We start from the raw sequence: 20,925 nt of genomic DNA on the forward strand, positions 1-20,925 counted from the left end.
TTGAACACACTCATTACTGCACAGTACAGTGTATTCTTTGGAAAACGAGTGCATATGGGGGAACAGATTGGACAGTGTTACAGTCTAAAGTTATTTGCTATTCACTCTGCAACTGAAAGTACAACTGAAAACATAATTCACTGCAGGGACTGACTGAAAGGTGCGTAGTGCTTGTGTGTGCATTGGCAAGCTGTCAAGGTGCTCCTGTGAGCTCTTCCCTACCCCTGCTCCCTGGTCCTGAAGTGGGTGCTCAGTTGTCCTGGAAAGCCTATGCTAACTGCAAAAGACACATATGAAAAGACCAGGAGATTATTTGATCTGCCTCCTTAGCAGTGCTAGATCCCATATTTTATATTATTCAAGGCCTTTTTACTTTTTCCTTTTTTTCTCTCTCCGCACCCCTGTTTGAAGATATTCAATTCTTCTATCCACAGAGGACCAAATTCAAGCTTTATGTCTAAACCACAATCAATGTAAACTATATTAGATTTCTAACATGGAAAACTGCCAGACTCAGAGGAATTCTCCACACAGTGGGGACCATAAGGAAAGGTTCAGATTTGAATTGCATCTTAAAACTTGCGATCTCTGTTCAAAAACAGAGGACTTTGCATCAAGGTTAAATGGAGAAAAAACACTTTAGTTTAGTCACCCCGAACAGGAAAGCCAACTTTTTTATGGAAAATAAAAATGATAGCTGGATTGTGTGTGGCTGGAGTATCAGCGTGGCCCTGTTGCCCACAATAAGGCCAGCAAAGGCCTCCCATGGCAGCCAGCCTGCACAACACTTCCTGTAGGCTCCATCCCACCCTTTCTTCCAGTGGCAATAGCAGCCTCCCCGCTGTGTCTTGCAGCTTCTCCCATTGTTCTGTACTAATGACAGATACCAAAATCCCCTCTCTTCTTTACCTATGAACCCCAGCGATGTCCTTCTCACACTGCTCTGCTAACAGCTGGCAGATTTCCACAACATTATCATGATAATAGATATTCCAATTGTAATCTTCCCATGTTTTCCAAGCAGCCTGCCCTACAAGCGGTCCAGGTATAAACAGAAGCAAAGGAATTTAATCTCTCTAAATGTCATACAAGGCATTTGTACACTCTGATAGCTGCAAAAAAAACCATACTTCCCACAGCTGAGAATAGATATTTGTTAGTCAAGGTATCATTGTGTAACTAGGGCTTTTCTCAGCATTAGAAGGAAATTGGGAGGCATGTCTTCAGTTGATACATGAAAGATTAATGATCTTGTCCAAAGTGCTTGTAAAAGACTAGTGTTGAGACAAGCCCAGAACTAAATGAGGCCTCCTTTATTAAGCAAGGCTGCTGTATCTGCACTAGGCAGCACAGCAGAAGAAAGACTTCTCCAACAGCTCATTTATTTATCTGGCTTAGACATTACTTATTTGTCATGTTTTAATAGCTCTGTGTCAATTATCAGTTCCTTTAGACAAAATGCAAGTTGCATTGTCATTTGTTTATAACAGATACACACTGAAAAAACATACAAGACAGTTAATGTCAACTGGCAGGTTCTGGCCACTTCTCTCTAGTGAAAGCAGCAGTTTCTTCAACCCAGCTATGGAAAATGATGGTTTTGGTAGGGCAGAGGCAGATCTGTGATCTGTTGTAGACCTAGTACAATAATTTCAGCGAGGCAGCCCAAGCTTGTCCATGTGGTTGTGACACAGCGGCAGCAATGCAAGATTGTAAGTTCCAGACTACTTTTAGACTTATCTTGGAAAAGGGGGAGTGAAGGGGTGGGGGAGCGTAGTTTCTGCAGGACACATTTCTGCACTCAGATATGGGCTGCGGTAATCAAATCTCTCTTAGGAAAATTAAGGACTCCAGGCTTCTTGGTATATTGCCAGGGCAACCTTTACTTGGACAAAATGCTGCTGCTCCTCCTTCCCCTGTGAAAATTTCATCACCAAAGATGATGATGCAAATTGCTTTGTAGGATCACAGACACACCTTTATTAACTCTGATTGCCACTGAATTGCAAAAGTTAGGGGATAAGAGTGGGGAGCAGTGAAGCAAGGGTAGAATATGAAGCAGGATCCCCAGCCTGGAGTCTTTATTGTTACAAGTACCCACAGTCAGTGAGAGTTCATGGCTGCTTAGCTGAATGAGCATTTGCAGATTGGTTCCATTATTTGCATACACTTCCTTGTTCCAAAGAAATCTTGCAAAAGAACACATGCGGGGAAAGCAGTGAATTTTCTGTCTTGACTGAAGCAATGCCATTTGCAGAGTTCACCCATCTGCTTATTGACTTGATCTTATAAAATAAATTAACTAGCCCATTTAGTTTTTATTTCCTCCTCCTCCCCTTTTTCGCCTCTCTTTGGCAAAAGAAATAACTAATATTCAAAGGAAATGAGTTGTGAAACCTCTAACAGGCTGCTAACCATTAGTTTCTATAACCCATGTTGGCAATGCAGTATTCCCTTGGGATGTTCAGCCTCAGATGGTCCTCTTGATTGACCAAAAAGCTTGGGATGTTCACCTCAGTTTGGATGCCCTTAGAAAGCACCACAGCCTTTTATCTTGATGGGGTCAATATTCCCTTCCTCATATTCTCTCTCTCCCAGCTGCTTCAGCGATTTTTGCAGATGCACAAGTGTAGTTATGAGTTGTGTATTCTTACACTCTGTGCCCTCCCTCAACCCTGCTTGTTGCCAGGCCTCCCCCAAACCTCATTGTTGGCACCATCGTGAGTCTGACCTGAGTTACCAGGACTTCCCCATGAGCTCCCAAAGGAGATCAGCAACATGGACAATTTGAGTCTGCTTCCATTCACTCACTGCTTCTTCAGTTTCCCTGGACTGTTCCAGTTGTGAGACAGAATGATGAACAGAGCACTGCTGAGGTGCTACACAACAGGAGGAAAACATCCAGCATCCAACTTGCTTTTCCACCTCAGTCATGGGTTATCTTGCACTTGACTGTGACCACGCACACAGACATCCCTACAAAGTCACTGAGAGCCATGAGCATGGTGCTCACCATGAGGCCTGGAAGTTAGGACTTGCAGGCAGCTTCTATGCTTAGAGCAATGACAGCACTCCTGTTGTTGACCGAAGCACCAGACCAGGTGAACTTTTTTCTGATGCTCTAACCCAGTCACCTTTGTGCCAAGTTACCTCCCAAGAGTCATATCTGCAAGTCACCTAGACTTCCTTGCTACTTTTACACTGAATTTTGGCACGTGGGAGGCACCACTGGAAGGCAGTAACACTGAAATCCAAGTCCCTCCAAACTCTGTAAACACATCTCCTGATGATGGTCTAGGAGGGTACGAAGCTTAAGTTAAAAGCCACTAACAGCTTTGCAAGCCCTTCCCTTGCAGGACAGCTGTCGGAGTTAGTGCTCAGCCTTTGCTGTTTTCTTTCCCAATACCACATGTGACGGAGGAGGGATCACAAAGAACCATGTGGCAGGGTAAGGGGCTGTGGAGATTGACTATGCCAGCAGCTATTGTCTTCTTCCAAAATCTGTTTAAACACTTAAGGCAGAGGCTCATGCATAGAGACTGCATGGGCCATGATCCTTCTTTCATTCCAGGACAGCAAGCACAAAAGCAACTCGCGTCCACAGAAAACAAAAATCTTAAAAATCCGTATTCCTTTAACTGCATGCAGCCAACTCTTTCACTTACTTACTCAATCTTTTCTTTCCCTAGATAAGACCCAATCTAACCTCACAAGCTGTTGCTGCAGGGTTTGGAACTGGAGAACAGATGATAAAAATATGATCCTTTTCAGTGTTTTTTCAATGTATAGCTGTCTTCATTTGTTATCCACGAGGCTCTAATCACCCAAGAGGAGAAACAAAAAAGCCTTCAACCTTCCGTCTGCTTTCCCACTGCCAAAATTAATGTGCAGACGTTTTTTCTATAAAGGGAAGAGTTAGGTGGGAACATCTCTTCTGACACGTTGACTAACAAAACGTGAGTGCTACACACCGTGCATGGAAGGGAGCCCAGTTTGGATTTGGGAGCTGCTCAGTCACATACAAGGCCCTTCATTGCACAACCTGGCACACAGACACACAGCTGTGCAACCCAGCTGGGAGACGGGGGAGGCTAACAGCTCCTTGAATTCCCCCCTGTAATCCAGCACTGCCACATTCAGGCAGCAACACTGGGGAAGGTATGCACTGCATGCACTGCATGACACCAGACTGATAAATTAAACTGGTTTGGGAAACAAGTCTCAGGACGATGGGCAAACATTCATCCATATTACTACATACAAATAAAATTTAATTCCTTCTTAATGACCCAAAAATAAGACTTGACAGTGATGTTTTATTTAACAAAATAACAGATTGTTGCATATTCACTGACTGTTACCATGGTGCTCAGCTATCCTTGAGCACATTATCTAGAAGAGTAATGTCCTCCGGGTATCATGGTGTAAAAGCCAGCCCAGGACTGACATTGTACAAGTCGGCGTTTTTTTGTAGAGCTGTATTCTGAAATGCTTGGATCACTGACATGAGTGTCAGCATGAAGGACTGCCATAAAGCTTCTGGCACTACCAGTGAGGTCATGGTGGAACAGAAAGAGAAGGCCAGAGTATTTCTTTTTAAAATATTTTGAAGGAAAAATGTTTAGTGACTGCTATGGATGGCTGAGGAACAAGGCAGTCAAGGAAACAGATGCAGAAAAACAGCTGAAATAGCTAGGCTTCTTCCTGATACCGAGGCTTCTTCCTGATGAAGACATTTCTCTCGAGCACTGCAGGTACCTCAGTGAAAAACAGATGATCCAAATGCATACTTTTCTTTGAACATATTACAGCCATTCCACACAGGTATTGTACTCATCACCAGTTATTCATTAAGCGGCATGACTAACATCTGTCATGTGGTGTTTGTTCACTCATTATCTGTCCATGGGTAAAGAAGTCTGCTGCAGTGGTATGCAGGTTGTTTTGGTAAAGGTTTTTATTATGATTTACTATGTGTTACTGTACATTCAGAGGATAAAATGTGCTTTTGTAAATACTTAAGCCAAAAGGTATGAACAATCCCATGGAGAATTTTTGAACTTTCCACAAATGCCTCATATAAAATTCTGCATCATCTGCAGACCACCCTTACCCTCTCTGTGTGCACTGGACTGCATCAAAGAAGCAAAACTGCTCACGACAGTCACGACAGGGCACCCCTCAACTTAGTTAAACCACCCATGGCTGGATGCATAACACTTGAAGGAAACGTTGGAGGTGTCTAAATTTCAACTGTTAAAAAATAAATGAAAGATGCAGAGTTGACAGGCACTGAGAACAGTCATCAACCAGCCAAAAATAGGCTTCTAAGTGAAAAATGGCAGAGGCTTGAAGAGAGGCCCATAGTTCCTACCCAGTATAACATGCAATCTTTGCCACTACATGACAGGCTTCTTTTACCCAAATAATGTCTTTTACTCGCTCCATCTAAAACATTTTCTGACATTTATTCATTCATTCCAGGCTGTCCTAGGAAACATCTGTACAGCAAATGTGTCTTAGACATACAGCTTGGATGAAAGAGATTTCCTTTTGGACTGGACAGCCTGAAATAATGTCCTATGCAAATAATACAAATGATTGATATGTGTGGTATTGCTCACCACAGTGCTTTCTGCTGTTTCTCCCTTGATTTTTAATGAGATTTAAAAGCCTGTGAGTGAATAACCCCAGCCTTTTGATTAACTTAGCTAGCATGAAAAGCTGTGGGGCCTATGTGGCAGGTGCTGTGGGTTGACAATAGGGGTACTGTTTAATCCAAGGGAAACAAAGAGGAGAAAAGGGCCATGAATAAAAGGATATAGGATCTTTTCTGAGGTCAGGAGAAGCATTTTAGATCAGGAGGTGCAAAGAGAGGCCAGCTACACAAAACATTCCTTCTTGCCACACTACTTGGCCAGCAACATGAAAGTATACCTTGTAATTTGTTCTGCAGAAGACAATAGAATCAAAGTGAAATATCTAAGTGCCTGAAGTTTGTTGGTACTCAGTGGATCACCTCTACTTGCAGGAGTAGCCGGTTATGGTTCCTCAGGGAATAAACTATTCTTCTGGATGTTGCTCTTTACCAGGCTCACCTCTTTTAAACCCAGAGAAACACAAGGAGACAGTCTAACAAGTGCAATAGCATTTCAACACAGGGAAAAACGGTATGTGATTTACAGGCTTCTTTGTTTTTAAATATGGACTGACTCAGTTACTGAGAGTACTAATTATGCAATCAGTGATTGGGAGTTTAGAGTGGAAAGTAGAAATGTTGAATCAAAATCACAAACAAACTTTCTGTAAAATGCCTGAAATTGTTTTTGCTCTTGTCTGCGCTCTGCAACTGCAGTGGGTTCAGGGTCATTCGTGTCATTCCTTGTGCCTTTAAGATACTGTTTCAATGTATATATGGGCCTTTAGAGACTTAAAGACAGACGGAGAAGAGTACAGTTTCAAAATTTAATCAAATACCTTCCAGTTACGAAGCACAGATGTTCAGGGTCAGGAACACACAAGCGCAGCATTGCTGTAATGTGTCAGGCTACCGCTGCCGCTGTTGGAGTAACCTAACCACTCACAGGTGACTCAGAACAAGGTGCAAGAGCACCAAAAGCAAAATTATATCATAATTTGCCTACTGAAAGCTCTTCAATTCTTTCAGTCACTTCCCATAAGTACTTACATACAATTTTTTAAAATCAGCGAGTGAGACAATGATAGATGCTCACATTACTCATTTGTGGCCAATGGCTTTTCAAGTTTTGCAAAGGTCTTGGGCCAAGTGATAACACCTGGGAATAATTTTCATGTGGTAATTGTGCATCTTGAAATTCTTTTCCTTTTAATTAAAAGGAAATTACAGCCTTTCAACTTCATGAAGCATCCCCCATTTTTCCCTTAGTAAAAAATTAGCATAATTTATGACATTTAAAAAATGTTTATTGATGTTTTTTTCTTGCTATTCCCTCTAATACATATAAATTATTTTTTTTAACTACTGCAGTTTGAAAATCTTTTTTTCTTTTTAATGCTTCCTTTTAACAACTGGAAAATCCCATGCAAAGACTGATCACTTGATGTGCTTGTGGATTTTGTAGTTCCTCCAGTCCTGCTCTTAGGCTGCTAGGAACCTCTTGCAGATGTATTTTTACTGACCACTATATACATTAGTGGAAGGACTGCGTAAGGACCATGTGATTTCTTGAGGGCAATATCACATAAGTATCCATTGGGCCTGATTGTTTTATATAGGTAACTCCAACCAATGCATGTCCCTCTACCTTATATGTACTCTCCTTTTTGTTTTGTTATACTCTCTTGCATATTTTCTACCTCTCTGCTTTTTCTTTCCCATTCTCATCCATTCCCCCTTTTCAACTATGTCTGCACGGGCTTATCTCAGCCTTTTAGTTTGTGTACTCCAACTGAGTACCTATACACCCCAAATCTCTTAGTGTTGATGCAGTTGGCATGAACTACTCTACTTCTTGAGTGTTTACTTCCTGTTGTGGGGGCTGAAGGAGAAACAGAACAAGTTACCCTCACAAAAATGATGTTTGTAAGTCCACACCAGAAGCACTTTGCCAGTGCGTATAACACATCACTGTATCTCTCCCTGACCCATTTAAATTCGAACACAGAAGGGCAAGGGCTTGTGTGTGGCTGTAAGTGGCCCCAGAAGAGGAGTTCACAAATAGGATGAGCTTCAGCTTGGAAGATATTTTGAGCATCTTATGGAAAATCACTACCCGGTGTTTCCCCTCCCTCCCAAACACACAGCGATATTTATTGAGGGTACCAAAGGCATGAAAGAAATGGAGATGCAGTTTCTGCTCCTAGTGAACTGTAATGCCCACGTGTGGACGTCTCAGGAAGGGTGAAATCTGCCGACGGACATCTTTTCTCCTCAAAGCTCCTGCTGAGCTTCCCCTCATGCTTCCACACATCCAGGAAAGCCACACGTCTCATTTCACAGCCTCCCGGCGTCGAAAACGAGAAATTCCGCTGAACCTGCCGGCATGAGGGAACAAGTAAAATAAAACTGAGCGACGTTACCCCTTCTTACCCTGACTCTGGGGAAAAGACAGAGAGGGACGCACGGACGGCTGCGGGCGCAGGGACCAAGCGCGCTCAGGGAGAAGAGGCCGGGGCCGGGCTGCCCTCCCGGCCTCACACCGGCTCCCGGCAGGCAGGGCGGGAAAAACGGAGGTCGCGGCCCCGCTCCCCTTCCCCCAGGCGGCCCCTCGGGGGCTGGCGATGGCGATGGCCGGAGCCCACCGCCTCCCTCCCGCGCCGCGGGGATCGCCCGCCCCTGGCCGGGCCGCGGGCCGGGTCCCGCCGCGCCCCGGCGGCCGCTCCCCGGCGGCAGCGCCGCATGCGCGGGCGGAGGGAAGAGAGGAAGCGGGAGAGCCCCAGATTCAAATCGCTGTTCTGGAGGGAGGAGAAAACTAGGAGAAGGAGACAGCCCGGGGGGGAGTGGAGGGAGGAGGAGAGAGTGGGAGGGGAGTGTGGAAGGGGAGTGTGGAAGACTCTAAGGGAACGCAGCAGAACCCGGGAGCGGAGGCTCGGCAGACGGCCGGGGTCGGAAGAGGTGTCAGGGGAAGGACAGGGCGGCTTTGGGCACCCACGGCCGCAGCGCGGGGCACACGCCCCGGCTCGCCCACCCGCCGCACTCCGCCCGCCCGCCCGCCCTCCTTGCCCGCCGCCAGCACCATGGTGGACAGGGGCCCCTTGTTGACCTCGGCCATCATCTTCTACCTGTCCATTGGGGCGGCGATCTTCGAGGTGCTGGAGGAGCCCCACTGGCGCTCGGCTACCGACAACTACAAGCGGCAGAAGACGGAGCTGCTCAAGCAGTTCCCTTGCCTGGGCCAAGAGGGTCTGGACAGGATCCTGCAGGTAGGTACTGCGGGCGCCGCCGGGGCGGGAACCGGGGTTAGGGCCGGGGGTGCCGGAGGCAGCAGCGGCGGCAGCAGCAGCAGGTGCTGCCGGGCTCCCTGGAGCGGAAAACCCCGCGCCCGTGGGCGAGCGGGCTGAGGAACCAGCCGGGACCCGGCACAGCCCGACCTTGTCTGTGCCTTCACAAAGCCCGGTGCCGAAAACCTGTCCCTGGAGCGGGAGCGTAGGGAAAACTCTTAATCGTTCCTAACTACTTAATGACAGAGCTTGCTCCTTCCCTCTGAGTCCTAAAGGAGCTGGGGGTTGATTTTCAGCGGGCCGGCCCAGAGGTGCCGCCCGGAGCGTGCTCCCGCCCGCTGCTCAACCCGGCGCCCGTGAATGCGGCTCTTGTTTTAGCACCCACGGTGGCTCCTTCTGCCTCAATGGATGTTGTGTTAAGAGGAAGGGAAGGTGAAACCAAGTGTCTCGATCCTCTTGCGTTTGGTCTGATTTTCTTCCCTTTCTCTTTTTTAATTTCTTCCCTTACTAAATGCTGGAGAGGTGCCTAGGGGTCCCGCAGGTCAGTCGGGGTAACGGGAGGAAAGGGTGCACGGCTCGCACGGAGGGATGCTCGCAACTCCTGCGCTGTTATACTCTAGGAAACTGACTTTTTCCCAAGCCATAAGGAGTTGATAATCGTCCTGTCTCGCTCATCCGGCAGAATGCTCTTCAAACCTAATTCTTAATCGATAGCGTGTATTAAATCCGAGAGCTATATAAACTGAGTTAATGCCTTCTTATGGGTGTGGAATCTGTTAAAATGTCGTGGTAAACAGTAGTGAACTATGAAACACAGACTGCCCAGATGTGTGGGGCTCCAGTGGTGAGAGTGAGCCATTTGGGACTTTTATTTCAGAAATGTTTATACCGAGTAATATTTTCTGTTCATTATGTTTGGATTTTTAATAAAATTATTTTATTTTCAAATTCACTAAAAGTCGATTAAAATGCTCAAATACAGAAGAATGGCGAAGTGGCTCATTAGTTTTCTTGGTGTAATCGATACTATGCAAGCTTGGAAGAGTATAGATTCTTTATCCTAAAAGTTTGTGGTTAAAGTTCTCTTTCTTCGGTTGGTGGCTTCCTTCTGTCTGCTTCAGATAGCAGAGCGTTCTGGTGGCAATGACCTTATTGTTCCCGTCTTAGTGCCCTGCTAAGTGTCCGTGGTATTTAGTGGGACAGGTGGATAGAGGCTTGAAACTATAAAGAGATGTTGGAAAATGAAAGACATGCTATGTGTTTGGAGTAGGTTTTTGCTGTTCTGGAGTCTTAGTGAAATCTTACTCCAGGTTATATCCCAAACCTGTTTTAATGTCCTCGAGGAAAAAAGCATTGTTTGGATCGGGATGTGCCTGGCACGCTTAACTTGCTGCAGACGTAATGCAAGATCTACATTCTGCCTTAATTTATTATGAAAATTATGTTGGTATGAGGGAATCATTAACGGGGTTTTATGTTTGGTTGTTTTTTCCCATTATGAGTATCACAGTGAATCCTGAAGTGGCAGAAAGTTGGGGGTCTTTTGGTTTTGGGTTTTTTTTTTCTTAAAATACAAATGATAATGAAAAAGTGTGGAGGGCCTTTCCTCTCCAATGCATTAGCTCCTGCTGATAATATCATACGTGGTTTGAGGTTTCCCTCTGCACTTCTTCCAATCCTATCCTACTTTCCATGTCCAGTCTTGCTAGTCTTATGATCCCACATAGATATTCTGTTGTCATCCTAAGTTCAGGTTAGCTCAAATGTAAATGCCTTTATTTCACAGTTATTGGTAACTGCAAATTTTACTGCCTGCTCTCTTTTAGAGTTGTAGTTTTGTGCCTGTTCTTATTTAAGTTCTATGTAAGAAGTGATGGGAAAGAGGGGAGTGTGTCATATCTGAGGACAATGGTAGGGGGAAATCTAACCTAGCTGAAGCTAACTGATTGGGGTGGGGGGGGAAATCATGTAAGGACATCAGGATTCTGTCCTAAATAAGCTGTAAAGAATATCAGAAATAGTCTTTGTCTTTGTAGTTGTCCTTTCTCAGCCACTCACTGCCGCTTCTGTTGGTTCTGCCGAATCTTTAAAACATTGCTTGCATCTCTTTCACAAAACCTGATCATCCTCTTCTATTATTAAACCTCCAGATTTATTCTCTATTCACAGCCAGAACATGTTGATTTGAAAAATGGGCTTTTAACACCTCCCCACTCATCCTCATCCCCACTGCTATCTTGTTCCTATGAGCCTCTCTTCTAGCTTCTTCCAAGGACTCCCTAAACTTGTGCTTGGGCTTTTGTGTGGTTTAACTAATTTTTCCGCTGTTGTCTCTTTTTTAATAGGTAATTTCATCTTGAAACCTTTTATTCACTCTGATGTTGGTCCCCACTGATACTCTTGTGACTTTACAGAGCCATGTTGAGCTTTGCTGTTACTTCTCTGATGTTCTAATTTAAGACCTCCATTTAAAACATACTGGATAAAGTTCTTCAGCAAATATCACCAACTGTAGAATTTTAAATGGGTGTTGGTAAAATGAAAGGATGCCAAGAAATGTTCAAGTTGGACTAACAATACCAATTTTGTTTCCAGAAGCAGCCTGAAAGGTGACAAGGACTGACTTATTCAGAGACCGGTCTCTCTGCTGCCCTTGTTCCCCACCCAGGTTAGCTCGTGTGTTCCTTTGAGCCTAATGCTAGCTGTAAGTGCAATGGAAACTGTGTGGAATGGCTACAAAGCCAGATCTGTAGCGTTGATCTTGAGCACTTAAAAAGACAATAGGTTATCAGCACAGATTCTCAGCTCACGTACAGACCAGCATCTCTGTACCAAGAGTTTGACTGATTATTAAGTAGGCTGTATTTGGTCAAATACTGTCTAAAGGTTATATTCTGTAATAAAAATTTCACAATGTATTACAGAAGAAATACACCACAATAAATGTTTATTGAAATGTGTTTAACACACTTGCAAAAATTTACAAGCTAAGTATTGTAGGATATGCTAAAAAGAAAGCCTTTTCCCTCCATCCTGAGAAATGCCTAAAAATAAACTTGCTTAAAAGCAACTTTTAGGAGTCTCTTGTGTGAAGAATCCATTTGCTTTTGATTGTTGAAAGTACCATACTATTTATCGTAACTGTAAGAGGTAAAGTACTTAAACACTTCTCAGAGTAACGTTATGTGGACCCTGATTTTAAAGGTAACTCACCCTGGGCAGTGTATAGGCTGGTTTCCGCTTGTCCATGTTCTTCTGGGTAGAGCTGATTGCTCAGATATAAATGTGGCTGAGATGCCACATTATTCACATTATTTAAGCCTCCAAAGACCCTCAACCACAACTGTGTATTGACACAAGGAGCTGTGTAATCTCCCATCTCTGTGTTCAATTACTTTGGAAGAGAAGTCTCATAACTCTTTGGAATGTGTGCAGAAATTAACATTGTTAGTATTAATGTCACTATATCATATTTATCATCATTGTAGGATTTTAAAAGTAGTGTAACAGCTTTGTCCGTTGATACAATTCTGTGGCTTGTCATTGCCACTTGTTTCAGTGGCCTTAAGTCCTGGGACTCTTTAGGAAGGGCAGCAAAGCAGGGATCCAGTGATGACACTTTTATCTACCCTGCTGTAGGAGGGAGTTTGGAAGACTGAACCAAATATAAGGTGATTCGGTCATTTCCCTCTCCTCCAGTTCCTTACTTTTACTCTTTATTGCTCCATCCTGGTTGTGAAACATCAGCTTTAATGATAAAGGAGCTATTCATGCAAGGAGGTGCCCTCTTGACCCTCAATTTTGCCTACTCACATGAGCAAAGGTTTGCCTACCCTGGGCCACGTCTTACTTACCAGGAAATCTTCTACTTGCCCACCAGAGTCATTGAAAAATGATACCGGTCCCACTGATAAACATCAAGGCTGGTGAAAAGAAAGGGAATCATTTGCAGATGAGTGAAAATGGTTGCTTTCAAAACAGCAATAAAATGAAAAGAGAAACTGCTGCCTGTGTTTAGCAGAAGCAGACAAACATACTGAGTATGAGAACAAATAGTTAGAGTCTTTATTTGAGAAGCGTGTAAGACTCTAAGCAGGTCTGAGATATAACTTTAGAAACCAAAGTGTTTAGACTTAAAGCCCAGTGCTGTGAACAAACATTTTAGAAAACTTTTAAGGAGGGCTGCTGTAATATACATGGCACATGGTTTATGCTAAAGAAAATACAAGTAAAGTGGATTAATACTAGTTTCTGCCCTGGCTTTTAAAGTGTCTTCACTTTTCACAAGTACCTGCAGGTGCATTTCCAGGATTTTGGTTTGTGTTTGAAGATGGTGAAGCTTGCTTGAATATTCTTGGAATTTAGCTTAAATAATGAAAATTTGAGAATATTCTCTCATTCCAAACATTGTTTCCCACATTGCTTTAATTTCAAGCTGCTACCTCAAGGTTTAAATCTATGTGCAACACTTTTGAGAGAGTCTGCAAACTAGAAAAACTAAAGTTTTCTTAAAAACTTGAACTAGGTTTTCAACCTGTAACAGAGATGATGGCTTTTGCTTAGGCTTTATCAAGTGATTTGTTTTTCAAAGCAAAGTTAATAGGGGCATCTTTTTCATAATATTTTCCCTTTTTTGTGCTCTTCAGGAGATGGATAAATGAGATTCTAGACTTACTTGGGTTTGTTTGTTTGCTCTTTACCATCCTGATCCCTTCCATTGGAGATATTGAAGGTGGGGTGGATAAATAGGCAACTGAATTAATTATCTGGAATGCCAGTTGATTTGTCTCTTTCAAGGCGAAGCATTTTTCATAAGCTGAGCATCTTTCAAAGAAGGACAAGTGACTGCCAATGAAACAAAGTTGTTAACTACTTCTAATATCTTTCATATAAAAACTTGACAGTGTAAATTAAGGCTTATGCATGTGAGGAAGGTATTCCTAGATTGTTCAAATTTATATCTTAATTATGCATAGTCCAAATTCAGCAGCTATGAACTGAGATGAAAATGTAGGACCACTGTTCACTAAGATGCCTCAGAGTGTGACTTAGGGTTACTGCCACTGCAACATTAGAGAAGAATTGAGGACAGGCAGCGCAGAATTGTTAGGGTTGGAGAAAACCTCTGAGATCATAGAGTCCAACCTTTGACCAAACACCAACTTGTCAAGTGGACTCTGGCACTGAGTGCCATGTCCAGTTGTTTCTTGAATGCCTCCAGTGATGATGACTCCAGCACCTTCCTGGGTAGTCCATTCCAATGCTTAACAGCCCTTTCTGCAAAGAAGTTCCTGCTGCTGTCCAGCTGCGTTACCCCACAGCTTTTTCTCTGTGTGTTTCTACGCAGGAAACCAAATGTAAGCAGGCATGCTTTTCTGTTGTGTTTTCTTTTTTTTTTTTCCTTTTTCCCTGTTTAACCATTAAATTGTTTGAACTTTCTTGGAACATAGTTAAACAAAGCTGATAGTGCATACACTGCAACTCTGCTGATGGAGCAATAGCAATCGATCAGAAGCCATAATTTTTTTGCTATGGGCTTTTCCTTTTTCCTGTTATGAACTTAATCTTTGAGTGTTCCTAGTATGCTGTCCTTCTGTTACTGTAGAATTGAATGTTTGTGTTACCTTGCATGTTACCTTCTGCTACTAGGTGTGTTTTTGGCAAGCTCTGCTCCAGAGACCATGGCATGCAAGTAGTTTTGCAAGTTATCAACAGCTTGTTCTATGCTTTGGTTCATACTGTATATATGGTTTTTGCAAGATACCTTCTGTAGCCAGTGAAGATACAGTGTAAAGGATGAGTTAGTACAGATTTCCTTCTTAAAAACAAATAGTTGTTTTTGCTGTGTATTAATAATTAAACACAATGAATTGTTTTGCTTTTCTCTGAATGCTGTTGACTTTCAGAACAGTTGTTTTCCTTGCTGGTAGTGCAATTAGATGTCAACATAATAATACACAACCCAGAAACAAGCTGGATTACAAGTGAGAGTAAATAATCTGATCAGCTGGGGAGCAAAGGAGAATGCTTGTGCACTTTGGTGCTGTGGATCTGCTGATCACAGTGCCTGTGATTTGCAGAGGTTTTATTTTGTCCTGGCACTTGTTTGATTCTGTGGATTGAATGCATAGGAACATGTAGTTAAATTTCTTCCTGGAGTAGGTTGGGATAGCAGCATGTCCTTGGGCTTTGTTTAGTCCAAGCTGAGCTCATCACAAACTGAATCTGCTCTGTAGTATGTAACAGAACGCGGTAACAGGACGAGTGGAAGAGTTGCATTCTTCAGTTAAATTAAAGTCCTGAAGCACCACCTGTGGTGGTGCTACTGACATCCTCAGGAGAGCCACACTTTGAGGCCGATTGAATTTTCAAAATAAGCATGTAATATATACTCTGCATTTTTGCTAGCTCTGTCTGCTGAGGGGATGCCTTGGGCTTGAAGGAGCTTTATCTTCCTTTCTTTTCTGTCTTGATTCTGTCAGGTCCCTCATCATCACTGCTGGTTCTAGTATTGGTAGATCTTTTCTTTAAAACACCAGGTTCTTGAATTGTAGGCAGGAGAGATTATTCCTAGGCATGTATCACCCTAGTAGCTCTATTTACAGTCAAAACAGTAGGGAAGTGATTCCTTTTTTTTTTCCCCCCTCATTGTGTTGTGTGAACTCAAGTGGATCAAATACACTCTTGGGTGCAGAATAGCTTCTGAAAAATCAAACCTCATACACAGATTTTCTTAAGAGAAAGAAATGTGAGTGATAAAATTGAAGTAGGAAACAAATAATAGGTTGTGTTTCTTTTCCTAACCATATGTGTATCTGTAGTGTTTCTTACAACGGACCTGTGTTTTTTAATCTCTGTTGTGGGGTCGATTGCTACAGATCAGCCTGTCTGTAGCACTGTATTTCTGCCTTAATGAAAAGCTAGACACAGATTGTGATTGAGCAAACTGGCAAATACTAAACTGACTTTGTTCTGTGTTGGCGTCTTGGAAATACTGTGCAAGCAATTTCCAACTGCTGAGAAACAAAACCCCCAGACCTGTACGTCTCTTTGAGACTGCAAGAGGTGCCCAAATGTTCCATTTGGACCTATCACAGATCTCTGTATTCTGATACTTCCTAACAACAGTGACGGTTAACATTCAGTTGGACTGCAAATTAAGTCACAAGATTGTCAGATAATGGCAGCGAGTGAGTAATAGCTGATGGAACTTGAAAATAATTCTGCAAAGGGTTGTGAAGGTCCCGAGGTAGAAAGCAAAGCCAGATATGATACAGTATTTTTGATGGCCTGACTAAAATATCAAATTATCAGTGATGACTTCTCTGTGTGACCTCCAAGTGCACATATTGCTGCTCTTCTTTGCTACTCCCAGCCTACTCCAGATGAGTAAAAAAGCTGTGGAGGAAAGTTGCTCAAGAGTCATGTTTGGTCCCTCGCTAGAGAAATGGCAGTTTGTGAGTAGATTGGTTCTGGCCTGTAATGGAGGTGAGGCTGATGAGTCTCCTCCAGGCACCAAAGAAACAGAGGAGGTGTTTGGAGCCAAGCAGCTGAACAAAGAGAAGGGTTTAATCAAGCTCACTGTGATACCGACTTCTCCCTTAGCCTCTCTTGCATTCGTCTGGCTGGAACGCTCAACCTGCCACATGCTCGGCTCTTGCAGTGGCAGTTAACCAGCTACAGACTGTAATGCAAATATTTTAAAATCAAGTTAAATAGTTGATCTATGATAACCTGCCAGTTAAGGCTTCAGGCCTGTCTAAGTGGTGTGTACGTGACTGCAGAATGACAGAGGGCAATCAGTGCTTGCCGTGTTGGCACGAGGGTTTTTGAAGGGCACTGGAGTTTATTATGCTTCACTCTTTCTTATTTTTATCAGTGCACTCTGAAAATTTTTCACCTGTGTCACTATCAATTGCCCTTTTAAACTACCACTTGCCTGTTTCCGACTTTTTTCATGGCTTTTCAGGTAGAAGGCAAGGAAAGGGAGAGAGCAAAAATTTTGAAGTTGCTTCTGTTTAGCTGCAAACCCAGTAGTCCTCTTTATTGTGTCTCTGTGTTATTTGTTACAGTAATACTAGATTTTCTGGTAGTCCAAAGTTTCTGGATTGTGACTATAGGATAACAATGCTTTTTCATGAAGTTGTTACATAGTCTCTGCAAGGTCCTAAAGCTGTCAACTTGATTAATGAAATGAGAATAGATGTCTTTATTTTATATTTAGGGGAAGTAAAATATAGTTCAAACTTTGAAGGTACCTTGGCATTATTTGCATGTTTTAATAATGCTTGTTCAGCTCTGCTACAATTAGACAATTGGTTATTTGGACGGATGTTCTCACAGCTGGCTACTTCTTGTCTCCTAGTGGAGAATCACTGTCATAAAGTAGTTTCATGCTAGATATTGAGTAGGTGTTTTTAGCTGAATTCTGTGCATCTTGGAAAAACCGTCTCACTTACTTGAGACAATGCAGCTTTTCTGTGGTTTTGTTGACTTCCTTAGCATCTTGTACATGAGCAGCTTTTAAGCTTGAGAGTTCTCTACTTAGAAATGTATGAGTGCTTGCTCTGTCTCAGCTTCAGAGAAGGTACTCGATGCTGCTGAACAGTCACAGATGTCAGTTGCAGGAAATCTGGCTCGGAAGGAGAAGAGTAGCAGAAGGCAACAACTATGGTACTTCTGCCACTTGATCCCTCTTGCCTTCAATACGGTGGCAAGAAGGTGACAAAGTGGTTTGGCTTGGTCAGGGATGGGACAGTTGAGAAGTGATGGAGCACAGAGTCTGTTAATAACCTACCACACTTCAATGCTGTACATTGCTCTTTGCCTGCAATTTGTCTTGTGTTAGCTGTTCGGGGGAAACCTGCAAATGGACGGGAAATTTTGTGAATCTGAAAGTGTGTGTGGTAGTTTTAAAGTGGAAAGATTTTTCAGTTGACTAAGCTTACTTTTTCACTTAGTTAAAATCCTTTCTACAAGATACATGCAATTTCTGTTTTACTTGTGGGGTTTGACCAGGAACTAGATGTGGTACAGGACTGAAAAGATGATTGGAGAATGATTGAAGCAGTATCTGTTCTGCTTTCTGTCAGTTAGTGGTTGGAAGCTCCCTTGGTAAGAAAGCCCCTTCTGTGTACTTACTACTGTAGTGCCAAATGTATTAAAATAGCAGGAGATTGTGTTCTCTTGCATATGTTGTGTATATGGTTTTTAATGTTATTTATGTTATTTTTAATGTTATACAATTACTGCAAATAAAAAGGGGACACAACTGTGTTTAAGAAATGTTCTAATGCGCAGCTATCTTTTAGCAGCAAACTGATGTAATTGCCAGTATAATACACTCACCCAGCTCTAGGCAAACCAAGCTATTACAGGTCTGAGTGTCTAGGTCAGACTGTTTCCTAGTCTGTTATCTCAGTTACTGATCACTCTTCTTTCTATATGCCAGCAAATCTCTATATTTGAAAACATTTGTTCAGAGCAGCCTCCACTCTTTCCCCAGTCCTCCTCAAAGATCAGTCTTCAGTTAATCTAGTGTTGAAGAGATTTATAGTAAGTAACATTTTATTTCAGGTTAAGCCCTGGATAATAACAGAAGTCTCAAAGCTTAGAGCCTTTCTGTGGCAGGGTTTTTGCCCTTGTAAGATCCCTTAAGATAAACCCATCACCTTGCTAGTCATACAGAGCATCCTGTCCCTGTTGACATTGGAAGCATGCCTTGCCTTGCCTCCTCCTCCTGCTGCCTGATACAGGAATGATATAGGGATATAGACTGGTGTGGTTGAAGTTATGAAAAGGTTTTGGTTGACCCTGGAAACCTGGTTGTTTTTTTGGCTTAACAAGGTGGCTTAAGTGAAGGCACTACCCTAAAGAGTTAATAGCCAACAGTGTGTCTTTTTCTTGTTCCCGTTCTGTAGTTCAAAAGTCTACCTGATTAAAAATGTTATTACAAGTAGTACTCTGCTCTGCCCAAGTTTTTTATTTGATGCTGGTGGGACAAGCAAGATTTTTATTCTAGCATGTGTAAGCTCACTGAATTGTCAGACAAGTCAGTTGTTAGGATAGGTTGTTAAATAGGAAATGAGGTGTATGGTGCTACTAGCTTGCTTCAGCAGCAGCCTCTAACATGTGTTCAGAGAAACAGGACCTTTAAAGTTGTGTTGGAATTTGGGGATGCAATACAAAAGTGCTTGTGAAACCAAAAGTCTATGGCATTTTCCTCCTGGTGCCTAAGAAACCAAATAGTTTTTAGAGCGTTCTTAACAAGTAGCTTTCTGTAAATTTCTTAACCTGAAGCATATTTTAATGCATGGCTATAAATGGGAGCGAATATAGTATGCAGTGTTACTTTATGCTTCAGTTCACCCACTGAGTTGAGAAGTTTATTGGGCCTCTGTAAGCAAAGCTGTCAAGTTTAGATCACTTGTGTTTTGACTTGTTCTAATTAACTATTCTTATACACTGAGAGCACGGCAGGTTGGGGGGGAGGGGGTGTTGGGAGGCTTCATTTTAAACTCAGTTTCCTCTTCTGCTTCTCCTGTGTAATATCGACATTTTCTGTCCAGCCCCTCTGCATCTTATAAATTCATCTCAAAAAACTGTGTTTTTATTGACAATATGACTGTTTTGGTTTCATTTAAATCTACTTAAATCAATTGCTACTGAACTGAAATGTATTATTTTGGAAACAGACTGCTCCATGGGTTACCATCTGCTTATGCAATCGGTACCAGCTCTGTTGCAAGAGTCTCATGCAAACACTGTCTGGTTCTAGCCCTGCCTAACACAGGTCACCAGCTGGTGTGAGGGCTTGATTAAACTCTTGACTCTTCTGCTTCCACTTTCTTATCTCTGAAATGGGGACAACAGCATTTTCCAAAGCCCTTCTAAAGGGGAGTTGGCTACATTAGTCACCATGTATGTATTCAGATAGGAAGGAAGCCTAATCTGGTATTACAGATTATTCCTGTGTCTAAATTTCAGCTGATGCAACATAAAAGTTGTGAAAATACTTTTTATTTTTCTTTTCTCCATCCAAGGCAAAGTGTGTTATAAGCATTTTGAAACAGAAGTCTACCAAATTAAGCTATACTAATGAAACCTATGACATAGTCTGATAGGTTTTATTTCTGAATGAGAGTGTTGGTAAGTCAATGAAAAGTAGGGACACTCAGCATCTGCAGAACAGCTGCAGTTCTCATGCAGCAATAACCTTTAGCTAATTTGTCTTCAGAACATGTCTATGTGGAACTTGGGAAAGTGAAAAGGAAACATTTCTATTACTGCATTAATCAAAAGAGCAAGGGAATGCTGGTAAAGCACTGAATATGCTTTTCATCAAAATAGTTTATTAAGTAGTTCATAAAACTGGACTCTAGTCCTGAAATTAATAGGGGAAAAATATAAACTGCTAAATTCTGTAGGCATGATCTGTCAAAAAAGCCAGATGCCTCTTGAAAACAGTTGGTATTTTACATCCATTGCACAGAAATCAAAAGGGGAAATAAAATTAAGCAACATTAGTTTGCTGAAGCATAGGATCTGCAAGTATCACAAATAAGGAAGCTTCAGTATTCAATTCTGCAATGACAAAATAGTTCCAGTTAACTTATTTGCTGAATTAAGAGTTTCACGTATTATTTAACTGTGCAGAAAGTCACAAAAGGAAATAACCTTGTTGATCTCTTTCCATTAATATCCCTCACATTGTTTGTCCTATGAATTATGACTTATGGGAAAATTAACTGTCCATACTATACATCATACACAAGCAAGTCTTAAACAGTGTATGCTGTAAAAATATTGACATGCCTCCAAGAGGTTAATTTCCCTACACATTAGACCTTTTTTTCCAAAGGAAACAGTAACACCTATTTGAACTGCATAATAGAAATAGAACACCAGTTGTTGAAATTGGTTTTTTATGCACTCATACCACCTAAATCTCAATGACTTCATGTTTCACTCTAAAATAGAAACTACTCCAAAACTTGGGGCTTA

The 20,925-nt window shown here is 42.3% G+C and overlaps 1 protein-coding gene across 1 annotated transcript in view; it reads left to right on the forward strand.

The window, feature by feature from the left end:
• The first annotated feature begins 8,709 nt into the window (after window positions 1–8,709).
• KCNK5 (potassium two pore domain channel subfamily K member 5) overlaps window positions 8,710–20,925 on the forward strand; it is a 34,645-nt gene continuing 22,429 nt past the window's right edge. Inside the window, exon 1 of the mRNA XM_054280394.1 lies at window positions 8,710–8,904. Coding sequence (XP_054136369.1) covers window positions 8,719–8,904 — 186 coding nt within the window. The 5' untranslated portion in view covers window positions 8,710–8,718. The remainder of the gene's footprint in view (window positions 8,905–20,925) is intronic.

Source organism: Melozone crissalis, unplaced genomic scaffold, assembly GCF_028551555.1.
Source record: "Melozone crissalis strain CALT ecotype California unplaced genomic scaffold, PUWL_Pcris_2 ptg000027l_1, whole genome shotgun sequence".
Lineage (NCBI taxonomy): Eukaryota > Metazoa > Chordata > Aves > Passeriformes > Passerellidae > Melozone > Melozone crissalis.